The sequence below is a fragment of the Lepus europaeus genome, chromosome 12, assembly GCF_033115175.1.
Source record: "Lepus europaeus isolate LE1 chromosome 12, mLepTim1.pri, whole genome shotgun sequence".
NCBI classification, from domain to species: Eukaryota; Metazoa; Chordata; class Mammalia; order Lagomorpha; family Leporidae; genus Lepus; species Lepus europaeus.
In genome coordinates, this window is record NC_084838.1 from 42,393,645 (window position 1) to 42,411,122 (window position 17,478).

Here is a 17,478-nt window from a genome sequence, read left to right on the forward strand (position 1 = left end):
CCTTGGGTGGTCACTGATGTTATACATAAGAGTGTTAATTGTTAAATTAACAACAGGAGTCACTGTGTACTAATTTCCGATGCAGGACCTCTGTCCTCAGTGAGTTGTATTTTGAGAGTTAACTGTAAAACTAGTTCTCAGTTTGTCTGTGTGTCTGTGTGTGCATGCATGCAAATTGCTGAAATCTTTACTTAGTACAGAGTTGGTCTTTGTACAAAGTTAACTGAAAATGAATCTTAATGGAGAATATGACTGGAAAAGGGAGAGGGAGGAGGAAGGGTGTAGGATTGTGGTGGGAGAGCGTGTATAGTGGGAAGAGTAACTACATTCCTAAAGTTGTACATACGAAATTTTTATTCCTTAAAATATAAATTATGGGGCCAGAGCCGTGGCTCACTTGGCTAATCCTCCGCCTGCGGTGCTGGCATCCCACATGGGCACCGGGTTCTAGTCCCAGTTGCTGCTCTTCCAGTCCAGCTCTCTGCTGTGGCCTGGGAAGGCAGTGGAGGATGGCCCAAGTGCTTGGGCCCTGCACCCGCATGGGAGACCAGGAGGAAGCGCCTGGCTCCTGGCTTCGGATCAGTGTAGCTCCGGCCGTAGTGGTCATTTTGGGGGTGAACCAACGAAAGGAAGACCTTTCTCTCTCTCTCACTGTCACTCTACCTGTCTAATAAATAAATTTAAAAAAAAATATATAAATTATAAAAAAATAGATTGCCTAGGCTTATCTTAGCCCATCTGCAATCGTTTGGATGTAACTCTTTAAGCTGCCCTTTCATCTGGCCCTCCCCTACTGTAAGGGAAGGAAGGAAGAAGAGCACACGAGTGACTCTTTGGGAGACACCCTATGACAAAGGTAGTAGGGTCATGGTCAGTCATTTCTGGCCATGAGAAAACATCAGGTAGTTTAGAAGGCAACATCCTGGTTACTGTTACCTGGGGCCTACAAACAGGTGGGAAAGACTAAAAATTGACAGTTAAACAAGCAACCAGAATTCACAAAGATCTTATGATTAATGAAAAGCAAAGCAAGAAAAATAATATTTTTCAAACTTACAGAAGTTTTAGGACAAAAAAAATCAAGGCAATGCAATTTAGATTCATTTGTATGAAGACCTGACTTTGAACTAACTTTCAAATGACCAAATAACTGTGGCCCTTTGTAGTCAAAATCAGTAAGTAGTGAGCACTTGCTGTGTGCACCTGGCACTGTACTAAGTGTTTTATGTACATCATCATCTTAATTCTCACAACTGCATACAATAAATCTATTAGTATCTCCAACTTACTTATTTTTTCCCCATTTTTAGTGTCTCCAATTTAAAGCTGTGGAAAGAGGCCGGTGCTGGGGCTTAGTGGGTAAAGCCGCTGCCTGCAGTGCCAGCATCCCATATGGGCGCTGGGTCAAGTCCCAGCTGCTCCACTTCCAATCCAACTCTCTGCTATAGCCCGGGAAGCAGTGGAAGATGGCCCAAGTCCTTGGGCCCCTGCACCCACATGGGAGACAGGCAAAAAGCTCCTGGCTTCGGATCGGTACAGCTCCAGCCATTGTGGCCAACTGGGGTGAACCAGTGGATGGAAGCCTCTCTCTCTTTATCTGCCTCTTCTCTAACTCTGACTTTCAAATAAATAAAATAAATCTTTAAAATAAAAGTTGTGGAAAGTGAGGCACAAACAGGTTAATTAACTTGTCCAAGGTTATATAGCTAATCATTTTAGATCAACTTCAAAGACCACATTCTTTAAGCACAGCCCTGCTTCCACAGACTTCTTGAAATTGGCAGCACTTTGGTCTTACACTACAATGAAAAGAAATGATAGTTCTGATGGCCTATAGACTGTAATCACCTGTGTGATGGCTTCTACCACGGGCTCAGGTAAGGGTCCACTGTTGCCGATGCAGGTCATGCAGCCATAGCCCACCACATCAAACCTAGGGGCCAAAAGAGAAACACTCGACAGTGACTTGCAGTGAGCTGTCTGTGGGTAACAATTCCTGGAGACCACAGGACAGAAAGAGATAGTGGTGCAGGAAGTAAGCTTTGTAGAGTGCCATTTCTATAAAGTTTTCATTCTTGATGGCATTTGGATATAACATTATCTAAGATTATTCATATTTTTACTTAAAAGTTGAATGATCCACAATTTTTCAAAGTTGAAATCAAATACATCATTTTATGTCTCTATTCCCTACTATTTTTATATTCAGATAATCATATAATCCCAAGGACTCTCAACTTTAGGAGGCACATAAAGAAAATATGTCATTTGGGGCCAGTGCTGCGGTATAGCGGGTAAAGCTGTTACCTGCAGTACCGGCATCCCGGATGGGCAACAGTTTGAGTCCCAGCTCTCTGCTATGGCCTGGGAAAGCAGAAGTTGGCCCAAGCCCTTGGGCCCCTGACCCATGTGGGAGACCCTGAAGAAGCTCCTTGCTTCAGACTGGCCCAGCTCCACCTGTTGAGGCCATTTGGGGAGTGAACCAGTGGATGGACAATCTCTGTGTGTGTGTGTGTGTGTATCTCCTTCTCTCTTTCAAATAAATAAATAAATAAATCTTTAAAAAAAATACACCTCATCCCAATGTGGAATCATATGGAAGGTGAAAAACCGTATCTGGCAACAAATACCAAGTTTGCCTCAAGGAATCTGAATGGTTTTAACCATGGTAAATGGCAAAGGCAGCCCCTCAGCTGCAGAGCCTCTGCTGGTTCACAAAACACTCAGTGCAACTGAAAAGGTGTCGTCTCCTCCAGGAGGGTCCCACACCACATCTGAGTAGATTTAGCAAGCAGAACACAGGCCCAATTTCAGATTGTCCTTGTATGATGAACAACCAGCACAACTGTACAGGAGGGCTACACTCAGCTGGAATGTAAGAGTTTGGTTGGCCTACAACCTGATGAAAGACTAGGCAATTAAATACCACCAAATAAGCTCCCATCTGTTACAAAGTGGCAGAGCAAGACCCATAAGGAATAAAACAACAACAAAAGTGTAAGGCTAAAGCAAACTCTCCCTCACCCCAGCTGAGACAAGTAAGGCATGACTCCACTCTCTCGCAGGTAGTAGGTGACCACACCACTTCCAGGGGACAGGCTGGTCTTCACGTAAGGCTTCACGTTCAAGCCAGCATCCACGGCTTTCTTCGCTAACAGTCCTGAGAAATGGTAAGCACACGTCTAGTTTAGAGGTTCATCTAATCTAGGTACCAGGGACACTTCAAGGAAGACCCTCATGCTTACTGTCTGCATTTCTCGTCACCGCCTGACAAAGCCACCTTCATGCTGCCACCCTGTGCCATTTTAGCTGCCTAATAGGAATTGAAAGCTTACTAGCTTAGTATCATTCACAAACATGCAATAAACTCAAAGTAAGTCAGAGAAATGAAGAGAAGGGCTTATCCTTGTTTAAATCATTTAGGAACACATTACAAAATGAGTGCTTCATATTTTTGGAGGGAGGGATCATTCTAATTAAGTTTTATTTGGATGAAAAGCATAATTGGAGAGTTCCTTTCTGAAAGTATCAACTGTACACTGGCTGGTGAGAAACACAGCCAGCTCACGTGTAAGAATGTAGACGGCAGGCATTTCTTGAAGTGGAGAATCAAGGGCTCCTGGGCCTCTGGACTTTAGGCATGTACAGAGACTTACTGGAACTCAGTGCTCTGAAGTTATCACAGAAGCAGGGAAAAAGTGAGGAGTGGAGTGGGGGTCCAATGACATTTTTTGGATGGCATTTTGATGTAACATTATCTAAGATTATTCATATTTTTACTTAAAAGTTGAATGATCCACAATTTTTCAAAGTTGAAATCAAAACTAGTTTAATGCCTCTATTCTCTACTATTTTTATATTCAGATAATCATATAATCCCAAGGACTCTCAACTTTGGGAGGCACATAAAGAAAATATGTCATCTGGGGCCAGCGCAGTGGTATAGCGGGTAAGGCTGTCACCTGCAGTACCGGCATCCTGGATGGGCAACAGTTTGAGTCCCAGCTCCCTGCTAAGGTGCCTGGGAAAGCAGCAGAAGATGGCCCAAGCCCTTGGGCTCTTGCACCCATGTGGCAACAAGCAAATTATCTTAGAAAAGTGATTTGCTCCAGACAAGGAAGATTTAGCTGGCAACAGATGAACTCTTGCACAAAGAAGCTTTTTTTCTTATGCCCATAAAGACCTTTTGATGCTGTCTGGTCTGTGGACACAAGGGAAACACTTGGGGATGATTAGAAATTTGGAAACAATGGAGATCTTATATTAGTGAAACCCTGCCTGTAAATATTAACTACTCAGCAGAATGGTGTAACAGGTCAGGTGCACTGAGTTTTAACACACAGCACCCCCAGCACCCTGTGCCACATGATCCAGATGCACTTGCCAAGCACCGAGACAGTACTAAATTCTGCTGGTGAGGGGGTTTCAGAGGACAAAGTCTATGACATGACAACTTTTTTTTTTTCCCAAAGTCTGAAACAAGATTCTAGGTTTTCCAAGAAACTCCGCTTCTTCTGCTGTTCTCTATTTTCTGTGTTCATTCTAAACAGAAAGCCTGCTATTGTATTATGTGTTGTGTTTTAAATACTTTGTTTTGTACACTGCTTTTCATTAGATATTTCTAGGCCAATAAACTGCTACATCTAGAAAAGACAAGGCTCAAGGAACCACATCTTGCACTAAGTCCTAGGGTCATGTCTTGAGAATTCCCCTGCTCATCCACAGAACCATGGGGATAGACTCAAGTGCACTTACCTGCTCCTAACATCACAGATGGATTACTGGTGTTTGTGCAGCTAGTAATGGCAGCAATTACCACAGATCCATGAGAAAGGGTGAATTCACTATCATTATAGATAAACGTCTTATGGTCATTATGATGGTCTGGAGCAACCTGGAATCCTTTAAATCCTTGCTATAAAAGAAAAAAAATATACACACACATATATACATAATATATGTATATTTATAGAAGCAAATATATGAAGAAAAAATTGAGATATTTATATATCTTGCTATAGGAAGAAAAAAATATATATAGATAAAAGTTTTCACTTTGGAAGAAGGAGGAATACTATTTTTTAAGATTTATTTGAAAGACAGGGTGACAGAAAGGGAAAGACAGAGAAAGATCTTCCATCTGCTGTTCAGTCCTCAAATGGCCACAACAGCCAGGGCTGGACTTGAAGCCAGGAGCCACAAACTCTATCCTGGTCTCCCATGTGGAAGGCATGGACACAAGAACTGGGCCATCTTCCACTGCCTTTGTGGAAGCATTCACAGGAGCTGGATTGGAAGCGGAGTAGCCAGGATTCAAACTGGCACTTGGTATATGATGCAGGTGTCACAAGTGGTGGCTTCACCTGCTGTGCCACACAGCAGCCCCAGGAGGAATACTTTGTTAACACAGTTTCATGGTTACACATTGACTGAGGCTACTGATTCTAACCTCACAGAAATTTGGAGAGCTGGTGCCGCGGCTCAATAGGCTAATCCTCTGCCTGCGGCACCGGCACACTGGGTTCTAGTCCCATTCGGGGTGCCAGATTCTGTCCCGGCTGCCCCTCTACCAGGCCAGCTCTCTGCTGTGGCCTGGGAGTGCAGTGGAGGATGGCCCAAGTGCTTGGGCCCTGCACCTCATGGGAGACCAGGAGAAGCACCTGGCTCCTGCCTTCGGATCAGCGCGGTGCACCGGCTGCAGTGGCCATTGGAGGGTGAACCAACGGCAAAGGAAGACCTTTCCCTCTGTCTCTCTCTCTCACTGTCCACTCTGCCTGTCAAAAAAAAAAAAAAAAGAAATTTGGAGAAAGGTGTCATTTTGACCAGATACAAACTAACCATGATCAATAAAGCAAAGCACAACTGAACATTTGGTAGACTGCTGGTGTCCCGTAGATGAAACCTATCATTCATCTTAATCACTCATGTGGAAAATGCTCAGTGAGCACCTACTGTGTACCAGATGTGATTCTGACAAATTCTATTCTGAAACATGCTATACAAGTTGCAATAATGTAACTTAAAGAATACAGAAGGCTATCAAAGTGTTTCAGACCAAGTGTCATCAAGTTTCAAATGAGGGAAAGATGACTTTCTGCTGAGATAGAGGCCCTGTTACAGAAGAGCTGGGACCCGGCCAAGTCTTATGGAGTTGACAGAGCGGGACACGCAGGCAGAGAGAGGTACGAACAAAAGTAACACGGCCAGAAAAGCTGGGGCAAATACATGAACGATGTAGTCAGAGGCCTGTGAAACGCAGATGCGTTTACAAAGTTGAGTTGTGTTCACAGATGTTCAGGTGCTGTAAGGAAATTGCCTGAAACTCTGGGCACTATCAAATTGGGCATGGGGCACAGCAGGAGGGGTTTCAACCTCCTCTCCCAGGCTCCTACCTTGGCTCCAAGGCAGCTCTCAAAGTCCTTTTTCATGTCAGACACAGCAACTTTGTCCTGAGGCCTTTTGGGTCCACTGCAGCAAGGCACTACGGTCTTCAAATCTAATTCCACAACCTGTTCACCAAAAAGCAAAGGAATTACAGATTCACATTATAACCACAAGGAAGAAACACAGGCACACCAGGGAGGGAATTTAAAGCATCACACAACACCAAAAAGCAAACAAAACTACCACACTCTGAAACAAGGAGGCCAGTGTTCATCTTAACATTTAGGTGCTGACTTCGAAGATCTACATGGGCACCACAGTGGCATGGGACAGGCAGGAAGCCGAGCCACACCTCAAGAAGGTCAGGTGCACCTTGTGTTGCTGCTCAGCATCTGCCACTCATCCACCCTTGCACAGCAGCTCAGACATGCTCTTTACTGTCTAAGTTAGGTTGAAATCCATTTTCTTTTTTTTCAAAATTACTTTAATTATACATAGGTATGGGGCACAGATACAATGCATATATCCCATGTGAAAATCAAATAAGGTGAGTTAACATTTCTATCACTTTAAGCATTTTTAAACACATTTTTGATTAACAGTAAATGCACATATTCATAGGGTACAATAATAATAAATAATAATAAATGTATAAACATGTTGTCACTAGAGATGAGTTTTCTATTGAAACAGTACATAAACTATTATACTTCTAAGGTGATCCGAGAGGGATTTAGCTAAGTCAGTAATGCCAGGAGACAGACCAAGTCTAGCAATATTTCCTTTTCTCATTGTAATAGGAAACTAAACAAGGGTCTAATATCTAGTTTCCCCTCTGATCTTTCCCATATAGAAAAATGAAGATTCAGTTTGCATCCCAGAAGATAAAGATAAGTTATCAGATAAATGGAACTAAGTGGTGTGTCTGCACCTTCACTTCTTTTCAGGTCTATGATAAATGATGGCCTAGCCTTTGACCAGCTCTTGTGCCTCTACTGGAGTCTCAATAGTCTTATACATAAGAGGTGTGAATCAGTAGTTCAAAATGGCAACACTCTCAACTTGTAACTATTAAGAATATAAAATGCTATATTATTTCATTATATTTAAAAGTTCCTCATCCTTTGATTTCTTACCCTTTTAACATTTTGTTGACTTCACAGTGATGAATTTCCTACAACTGTTTCTCCCAAGAAAAAAGCACACACAACTAAAACCACAGCCTTGAGGAAGAAGAAACATACGTTTGTGGAAGGTGCTCTCATACCTGGGTGAAGTCTGGGTCTTGAGAGGGGTCACTGTAATCTCGGAACATCCCTACAGCCTGAAGATACTTTCTAATCTGCTTCACTTTGCTTTCATCCCGACCTAAACAACAATTGAAGGAGTAACAAGTAACATATCTTAGTATTTCCTGGTTAGAGACTATACACTCATACTTCCATCAGCAATTGTACACGTAATATGCACTGCACTGACACACACACTGAAAGCTTTGTTATTTCAGCTTAATATTTGACTCCAGCTGCTGCTTTTTATTAGGGGGACCATTTGTCTTTTTTTTTTTTTTTTTTTTAGATTTATTTGAAAGGCAGAGTTACAGAGACAGAGGGAGACAGAGCTCTTCTGTACTGGTTCACTCCCCAGATGGCTATAACAGCCAGGGTTTGGCCAGGTCAAAGTCAAGAGCTTCAAACACTTGGACCACCTTCTGCTGTCTTCCCAGGTGCATTAGCAGGAAGCTGGATCAGAAGTGAAGCAGCCAGGAATTGACCTGGCACTCTGATTTGGGATGCTTGCATCGCAAATGGTGGCTTAACCTGCTGTGCCCCAGCACTGGCCCTCATCATTCTTATAAAAATGAACATTTCAGCCGGCGCCACGGCTCAATAGGCTAATCCTCCACCTTGTGGCCCCGGCACACCGGGTTCTAGTCCCGGTCAGGGCACCGGATTCTGTCCCGGTTGCCCCTCTTCCAGGCCAGCTCTCTGCTGTGGCCAGGGAGTGCAGTGGAGGATGGCCCAAGTGCTTGGGCCCTGCACCCCATGGGAGACCAGGAGAAGCACCTGGCTCCTGCCATCGGATCAGCATGGTGCGCCGGCCGCAGCACGCCGGCCGCGGTGGCCATTGGAGGGTGAACCAACAGCAAAAGGAAGACCTTTCTCTCACTGTCCACTCTGCCTGTCAAAAAAAAAAAAAAAAAGAAAAAGAAATGAACATTTTTCTGAAAAAGATTCTACCTGTAAGATGATATTCCCTCTCCTTGTAGCTATGACGCTTAATTAGTAGGATCCCAAGTCCAAACTAATAGTCAAGGCACACATATGTACTTATCTTCAGCTGGTCAGAAAGACTCTCAGCGTTCCACATTATTATTATTAGAATAATACCCACTCCATCCCCACCCCAAACTACCAAGCTCTAGAGCACCTTCTGTGTGCCTGGCACTGTGAAACTTTAAATGCATTCCCTCAAACTCTGGCCCTTTATCATAACCTTATGAGACTACGATTATTCTCACTTACAGGTGAAGAAATGCTGGCCCAAGAACATTAAGTAACCTTTCATAGCCTGTGAACAGCAGAATCAGGAACTGAACGTGAGTCTGACTCTAAAGTTCAAAGTCTTAACCCACAAGGCGGTATCACCAGGAATATGACCCTGAGTCCTCTGCTATTCAATTCTTATCAAGATCCTGGTGTGGGGGGAGAGGGGTGTAGGCATTTGTTTCAGTGTTTAAGACTCACTTGGGATGCTGGAGTCCAGCTTCTTGCTAAATTACACCTCGCCCTGAGAGGCTACAGTGATGGCCCAAGTACTTGGGTCCCCGCCATCCATATGGGAGACCCCGACTGAGTTCCAGGCTCCTAGATCCAGCCTGGCCCAGCCCTGCTGTTGTGGACATTCAGAGAATCAATAGTGAAAGGAAGATCTCTGTCTCTTTTAAATAAATAAATAAATAAAGACTGTGGTGTAAGAGTAGCATTCATGAAACATGCTTGCTGGACATGTACCTACCTATTTCTGACAGTAAAGTAAGACTGAAAGCTTGATTTTTGGACTCACAGTACATCAGATTTTTGTGTCTATTTGTCTGAACAGTAAGTCACCAGCGTTCAGCATGGATCCCACAGATTAGTTACCATGAGCTACTGCTGAGCCCACTGTTAGTGGCATCCCACGGCACAGTCCTCATGAAGAGGTACGGGAGAGATTCTCGAGGGTCTGGCCTGAGAAGGGCTTGTACTCCTCTGGGCAGTGTGTTTCTGCTGAACAGACACTGATGAGTCTGGCACTGGGCCAGTGAGAAGCTGCGTGTCCACCGCCGGCACCACGGAAACCAACCTCACCGCTGGGTCTGCTCTGCAGCGCTTCTCCCTTTGCCTGGCTCATCACCCTCCCCTCCTGTTCTTTGAGGTGATGCCCTCAACGACTCATTCTGATTCTTTTATTCCTACATCTTCTTCACTTGAGATCCTCTGGGGAGTGAGCACATAGTAATCCATTCCAAGGTGATTATATTTAATAACAACATTTTTAAAGTGAACTTTTTCAGCCCAGTCTCTACTATTTCCAAAGTAACATCCTCAGGTTATGGGAGATGTGGATTTGAAGCAAGCTTCCCTTGAGGCTGTTCTCGTGGCTGGTCCCCTCACTCCTTCGTTCAGCCCTCAGTTCAAATCCCACCTTCAAGGGCCTTTTGCTGACCTTCCAATATAGGAACAGAACTCCTGGTAACTCAGCTACCTCCTCCTGCTTTCTTGATCAGACTTGGGCATCTATTTACCTGTTCACTGCCTTTCTCTTTCTTGCTCACTGGAATATAAGCTCTGTGAAGGCAAGAACTTCTTTTATACTGCTCTCTGCTGGATCCCTGGGACCAAGACTACATATCAATCACTTATTGAATACCTCAATGAATATTTAATGATTTAAAAATAAACCTAGGTATTAAAAATTTTTGTAAAGGTGTAAGTCAAACCCCTAAACATACATAGAGTTAAGTATCTGTTGATGTTTAAAAATCACTTTCATATGCAGACTCCCATTTCACCTGTGCTTCCTTCTCTGCCGAGAGACAGGCAGCTGCAGGCTTGGAGTCTGCCTCCACTATTCACTGACTGTGGGGTAATACCACTCTTGGATCCTCGGTTTCCTCTCCTTTTAGTTAATTAACCAATCAGCCAATCCCCTCCATAGGTCTGTGACAAAGATGACAGCAAATGATACCAAGAGCCTGGGATACTGCAGGAACCCCACAGACAATAGTCACTAAGATCACTTGTTTACCGTCAGAAAACTAGTGGTAGGAGAGCTGTATAAATACCTAGGCTTCTGTATAAACACCTCCACTCTATACTGGCCATCCTATTTCTAACTTTCTTAAATCCTAACACCCCATATGACTCCATATAGAGAAAATTTTCCAAATCTTCCCAAACCATTCCAGGGGGCGGAGGCGGAAGACAACGCTCTGGTTCTAGCATCTCGTGATTTACAGATGGCTCTCTGCTTTCAGGCCCTTCACTTACCTGTCTGCACCAAGTACTTGATACTGACTTCATCAACCGGGAAGAAGGTAGCAGTTGCTCCGTATTCTGGACACATGTTGGCGATTGTAGCTCTGTCAGCAATGGACAACTGGGCTACTCCTGGCCCGAAGAACTCAACAAATTTGCCCACGACCCCAACCTGGCGGAGGTGCTAAGCAGTAGAAACAACAGAAACAGATCTGATGGTTTACATTTTAAAATGCAGCGCTATCACCCTTCAATTCTTATAAACTAGCCTTATAACCTCAAACAGTAAGTTAGCCCAGCATGGTTGTGATTACTTTGAAAAAGTAACGGGCAACAAACAATGTCACTCAGATACAACATGGTACCCTGGATTGGATATGGAATAGAAAAGGCACCTAGTGAAAAAAGTGGTCAAGTGTGTATGACTGCTGTGAATGTTAACTTCTTAGTTTTGATCACTGTGCCATGGTTATGTAAGATGTGAACGACATTAAGGGGCAGGCATTGTGGCACAGCAGGTTAAGCTACCTCTTGGTACACCTGCATTCTATACCAGAGTGCCTGGGTGGACTCCCAGCTAGTCTGCACTACAAATCCAGCTTCCTGCCAATGTGCCTGGGAGGCAGATGATGGCTCAAGTATTTAGGTTCCTGCCACTCATGTGAGAGACCTAAATGGAGTTCCAGGTTCCTGGAGTCAGCGTGGCCTAGCCCCAGCTGTTGCACTAGTAGATAGATGATCTCTCTATCTCTTGTTTTCTGTCATCTGTCTTTCAAATAAGTAAATAAACCTTAAAAAAAAAAAGTTAACACTAACAGGAGCTAGGAGAATGGTAAACAGGAACTCTGTACTATCTTTACACCATGTCTATAAATCTAACATTATGTCAAAGCAGTTCTTACAAAAAGAAAGCAATGCCAAAAATACAAGTAACATTAAGAAAAGTTTTTCAAACATTCTTCTTTCTCTGAGAAAATGCCTACAAGTGTTGAAAATTAAATTCTTCCAACTTAAACAAACCACTATTCACACTAGTTGAGGAATCTAAGTAAATTGTTTCCTAAAGTATAATGAACAAAATTCACACTCCAGGTACAAATCAACATAACCAACAAATCCAGATTGGCTGACTCTCAACATCTTTTCCACAGAGGCCACCAGCCAGGGGTGAGCCCTCACAACTGACTTACTACCCCTGCATGAAGCCAGTTTTAGGGACCGTGGACAACCACATGGACAGAACGCTCTTTTGGTGAGAAGCGAGCCCTATGTGATTCCCCATTCCCCATTTGAAGAACAGTATGCAGTCATTTGTGATATGCTGTGGTGTTCAAATAAACCCAATTCCAAATGCCGCAAAGATTATAGAGAAATTTGGGAGGATGGGGGGGGGGGGGGAGACTTAATAGTACACCATCCATGCAAAAAGTTCTAAACCTCTAAACTATACAACCAGAAAAAATTGTGTTCATGATAATGAAAAACCATCTCTATTCTCACAGTCTTTGAAAATTATACAAAGAAAGCAACTCACCCAAAGATGATTTCCTATAAGAGTTAGAGGGGAAAAAAAAAAAAAACAAGGGCCAGTGTTGAGTGTTGTGGCATAGCAGGCAAAGCTGCTGCCTGCAATGCCAGCATCTCATATGGGCACCGTTTCGAGGTCTGGCTCCATTTCCCATCCAACTCCTTGCTATTGTACCTGGGAAAGCTGTGGAAGATGGCCCAAGTACTTGGGCTCCTGCACACACTTGGGAGACCCAGAAGAAGCTCCTGACTCATGGTTTATCTGGCCCAGGCCTGACTGTTGCAGCCATTTGGTGAGTGAACCAGCAGATGGAAGAGTGCCCTTTTCTGTCTCCCTTTCTCTAATTCTTCAAGTGAAGACAATAAATACTTTAAAAAAAAAAAAAAAGAGAGACCTAACATGTTCCAGCTTGGAGAAAAATGTTATAATAATGTGACACAATGCAAAGGGAAAAAATTTTAGAATCAACGATTATTCATGGAACTAACTTGCTATTTACACATAAAAATGGGGCTGGCATTGTGGTACAGCAAGTTAAGCTCCCACCTACAAAGCTGGCATCCCATATGGGCACTGGTGCAAGTCCCAGCTGTTCTACTTCCTATCCAGCTCCCTGCTAATATGCCCAGGAAAGCAGCAGAAGATGGCCCAAGTCCTTGAACCCCTGCAATCCACATGGAAAACCCAGAAGGAGTTCCAGGTTCCTGGCTTGGGCCCTACTGGAACCATCTGGGGAGTGAACCAATGGATGCAAGACCTCTCTGTCTCTAACACTGCCTTTCAAATAAACAAATAAATCTTTAAAAAAAAAAAAAAAAGAAGAAGAAGAACCATGTGGGGAAAAAATGCAGCCAAATCATAAACACATGTATGGAAATGATTCTCCAAAACCTTGGATTACTTCTAGGAATGGCAAGGGAATTTTATCATGAACATCACATATGAATTCTTTAAAAATAGAGAACTTGAAGCAAATAGAGTAAAGGGTTATCATCTGTTGAATCCAGGTGGTAGGCATATTGATTTCTGTGTATTTAAACTACTAAACTTTTTAATTTTTAAGATTTATGTGACACCAAAAGAATAAAACGAATGTAATTCTCTAAACTTAACCACAGAACAGTCTGTTGATCTCTTCTGAAATTGTCAACATATTGTTTCCTAGCATTTCTAGAGTACCTGGAAACCAAGAAAGACTCCATTATGTGTTCCTTCCCTGTTTGAGACAAAAGAAGAGACAGCAAGCACACAGTTACCTTGGTAATGGTGAGCACGATGTCAGTGGATGTTACCAGAGGGTGGGGCTTTCCCATCAGCCTGTAGCCAATCACCTGGGGAAGCACCATACTGATAGGCTGACCCAGCATGACAGCTTCTGCTTCAATGCCACCCACACCTGCAGTGAACGGCATGACCAGAACAAGGCTTTCATTATTCCACAACTACAGCCCTCAGCTATAGACTCAGTGGCAGTAACAGGTAATAAACCTAGTTACAGGCTTAAGTGGTACAGAGTTCTGTTTCTATAAAGGTCAGTTGTTATATATACAGTACTATTTCCCTCTATAGAATTTTTAACAATTCTCAAAAGTGTCCCCAAAATAGCTATATCAAAATCCCTCAGTGCCACATACAATGGACACTAGGGATCAAGAGTCCTTTTTTTTTTTTTTTTATTAAACTTTTATTTAATGAATATAAATTTCCAAAGTATAGCTTATGGGTTACAATGGCTTCCCCCCTCCCATAACTTCCCTCCTGCCCGCAACCCTCCCCTTTCCCGCTCCCTTTCCCCTTCCATTCATGTAAAGATTCATTTTCAATTCTCTTTGTATACAGAAGATCAGTTTAGTATATATTAGGTAAAGATTTCAACATTTTGCCCGTATAGCAACATAAAGTGAAAAAACTACCATTGGATTACTAATTATAGCATTAAATAGCAATGTACAGCACATTAAAGACACAGATCCTACATAATTTTTTTTCAAATTAATTAATTTTCTATGCCATTTCCATTTTAACACCAGGTTGTTTTTTTTTCATTTCCAATTCTCTTTATATACAGAAGATCACTTCAGTATATAATTAGTAAAGACCTCATCAGTTTGTGCCCACACAGAAACGCAAAGTATAAAAATACTGTTTCAGTACTAGTTATAGCATCACTTCGCTTTAGACGACACATTAAATCTAAGAGTGGAAAAAGAGAGGGAGGAGATGAACAATTTGGAACATGCTCAATCGGACTGGCCGCAAATGGTGGAGTTAGAAATGTGCCAGGGGATTCCAACACAATCCCATCAAGATGGCATGTACCAATGCCATCGCACTAGTCCAAGTGATCAATTTCAGCTCACAATTGATAGCTCTGATAGGTCTAAGAGTCAAAGAGATCACACAAACAAGACAAGTATTTGCTAATACTAGCTGATAGAATCAAAAAGGGAGAGAAAGATCCAACATGGGAAGTGGGATACACAGCAGACTCATAGGATGGCAGATGTCCTAAACAACACTCTGGCCTCAGAATCAGCCCTCAAGGCATTCGGATCTGGCGGAAGAGCCCATGAGAGTATAGCAGGCATGGAAAGCCAAGATATCATGGAAAAAAAAAAAAAAAAGAAGACCTAAATGAATGATCTCTGTGAGTGAGATCCCAGTGGAAAGAACGGGGCCATCAAAGAAGGAGGTACCCTTCTCCGAAGGGAGGAGAGAACTTCCACTTTGACTATGACCCTATCGGAATAAGATCAAAGTCAGCGAACTCTAAAGGCTTCCATAGCCCTGGCAACTCATGACTACAGCCTAGGGAGATTATTGACGCCATGAACAGGAGTGTCAAATTGTTAAATCAGCAACAGGAGTCACTGTGTACTTACACCCCATATGGGATCTGTCCCTAATGTGTCGTCTAAAGAGTCCTTTTTTAACAAACAACATAGTTGATTTCCATTTATGCTAAATGTTCCTAACTCTTTTTCCAGTTCTTTCTCCAAATGTAATTATTCACTGCCTACTAGGTGCCAGGCACAGCAGTGAACAAGGCAGACAAAAATGCCTCTGCTACATCTGCGGTCATGAGAACCGATGCTCCTGGACTGCAATGGCATCAGTGTGAATGAAGGAGGGCATACACAGAACGGGAGCCTAGAACACTCACCCCAGCCAAGAACGCCCAAACCATCAATCATGGTCGTGTGCGAATCAGTGCCCACGAGGCTGTCAGGGTAGTAATATCCATCCTGATCAAACACTACTCTGGCCAAGTATTCCAGATTCACCTGGTGGATGATTCCTGAGCCGGGAGGGATAATCCGCATGTTTCGAAAAGCCTTGGAACCCCACTAAGATTGAAGAGTGGAAAGAACACCATGAATACCTGAAGTGTCTCAGTACTTCTCCCTCTACCCCACACACACAGAAAACAAAACACTGGAACCCAACGCTGCCTATACCTTTAAAAATTCAAATCGTTCTCTATTTCTTTCAAATTCCAGGTCTTGATTCTTCTGTAAACTGTCAGCCCTGCCAGAGAGAAAAACAAAATGTATGAATTTGGAGGCTTAAAATTTTACTGGTTAAGTTCACTGGTAATTAATAAAGTGGCACAGGCGTCTGCTGGCTTTCTGGGTGGGATTAGGAATTCTCTACCAGTACAATGGGGAAAAGGAGAGGTAACTCGTAAAAGTACAAGTATTATTGTTTGGTTCAAGGGATTCTATAATGCCTTCAAATATGGCAGACAGAAAATATGGCCTGAATTCAAGTTAAGACGAATCAAATCACTTGGGAACAGACTCAAGACAGTATGACAACAGCAGCTTAGACATTTAAAGAACCCTTATTTCTGCATCCCCTTCTCATCCATGACCTTGTCACAACACTGCTGGTGCTGAGCCCTGTCCGGTTGCTATCTTCTACTGTTTATGTTGGGAGATGGCAAAGAGCAATGCCCAGAGGGTGGTCATTATTAGAACTGAGATTTCCTAGGGCTTGGACAGAGGTTTACAGGGAAGCTGGTGCTACCCAAGAATGTGCAAACCCCTGAGTCTGTGCTGAGGTTTTCTCCAGGTCACTCGGTAAATCAGCACTGCCACCAGCAATGCAGGGCACCAGGAAGATTTTCCAGATTCTTACAACCCGACCGTAGCAGTCTGAGTCCGGGTCAGAGAACTCAGTCAGAATTTTGTAGATTCAGTGGAGAAGGCATCCATAATTTGCATATCACAGACTGAAGAACTGTAGTCAAATTAAAGCTAAGACCCAAGCCAGTTTTTATTAAGAAAATAGTTACCATTTATTGACACTACAATGAAACAGCCACGATTTTATCACTTTAAGATTTTGTTTCATGTATTTGAAGAACAGTTATGGGAGGAGCGGGGAAGACAAAAGAGAGACTGACTGATTTTCCATCTCCGGTTCACTCCCCAAATGGTTACAACAGCAGCGGCAAAGCCAGGAGCCTGGAACTCCATCCAGGTCCCGCACAGGGGTGGCAGGAGCCCAAGTACTTGGACCATCTTTCACTGTTTTCCCAGGAGCATTAGCAGGGCTCTGGATCAGAAGTGGAGCAGCCGAGATTCAAACCGGTGCTCATATGGGCTGCCAGCAAAGGCAGTGGCTTACCCTGCTGTACCACAGTGCCAGCCCCCAGCCTCTATTTTAAATACAGTAATTTTCTCATTCTCCATAATAACCCTTTGAGTGCGGTTCAATTAAAATTCACATTTTTCAAATGAGGAAAGAGACACATAGAGGTTAAGAAACTTGCTCAGGACCACACAGCTAGTACATGGCTAAAATGGAATTCAAACCCAGGTGGTCTGACTCCAGAGTTGAAACTCTTAATCCTGATACCATACTGCCTCCCTGCAGGAATAATCACAGGTGCAGAGACTGTGAAAGCCACAGCAGTACTGGTAGCAATGACCATCACTAATCAAGCAACATGGTGTCACAGGGCTCAGTGCTTCACAGCTGAACTCAATCAGCGTAACAACCCTCACATAGATACTACTGTTAGCCCCAATCTACAGAAAT

At 43.2% G+C, this 17,478-nt stretch overlaps 1 protein-coding gene and 1 long non-coding RNA gene across 3 annotated transcripts in view; one reads left to right on the forward strand and one right to left on the reverse strand.

Moving 5' to 3' along the window:
* Nucleotides 1–17,478, reverse strand: part of ACO1 (aconitase 1) — a 63,571-nt gene that overhangs the window by 15,976 nt on the left and 30,117 nt on the right. For both annotated transcript variants that reach the window (XM_062208107.1, XM_062208106.1), the window contains 9 exons: nt 15,891–15,960; nt 15,596–15,779; nt 13,689–13,828; nt 10,917–11,088; nt 7,652–7,752; nt 6,393–6,509; nt 4,756–4,915; nt 3,025–3,160; nt 1,849–1,933 (listed from right to left, as the gene is read on the reverse strand). In XM_062208107.1, the coding sequence (XP_062064091.1) occupies nt 1,849–1,933; nt 3,025–3,160; nt 4,756–4,915; nt 6,393–6,509; nt 7,652–7,752; nt 10,917–11,088; nt 13,689–13,828; nt 15,596–15,779; nt 15,891–15,960 (1,165 nt within the window). The remainder of the gene's footprint in view (nt 1–1,848; nt 1,934–3,024; nt 3,161–4,755; nt 4,916–6,392; nt 6,510–7,651; nt 7,753–10,916; nt 11,089–13,688; nt 13,829–15,595; nt 15,780–15,890; nt 15,961–17,478) is intronic.
* Nucleotides 7,513–10,988, forward strand: LOC133771800 (uncharacterized). The gene is made up of 3 exons (XR_009867632.1): nt 7,513–7,639; nt 8,912–8,983; nt 10,904–10,988. It is a non-coding gene; the product is annotated as an uncharacterized LOC133771800 (long non-coding RNA).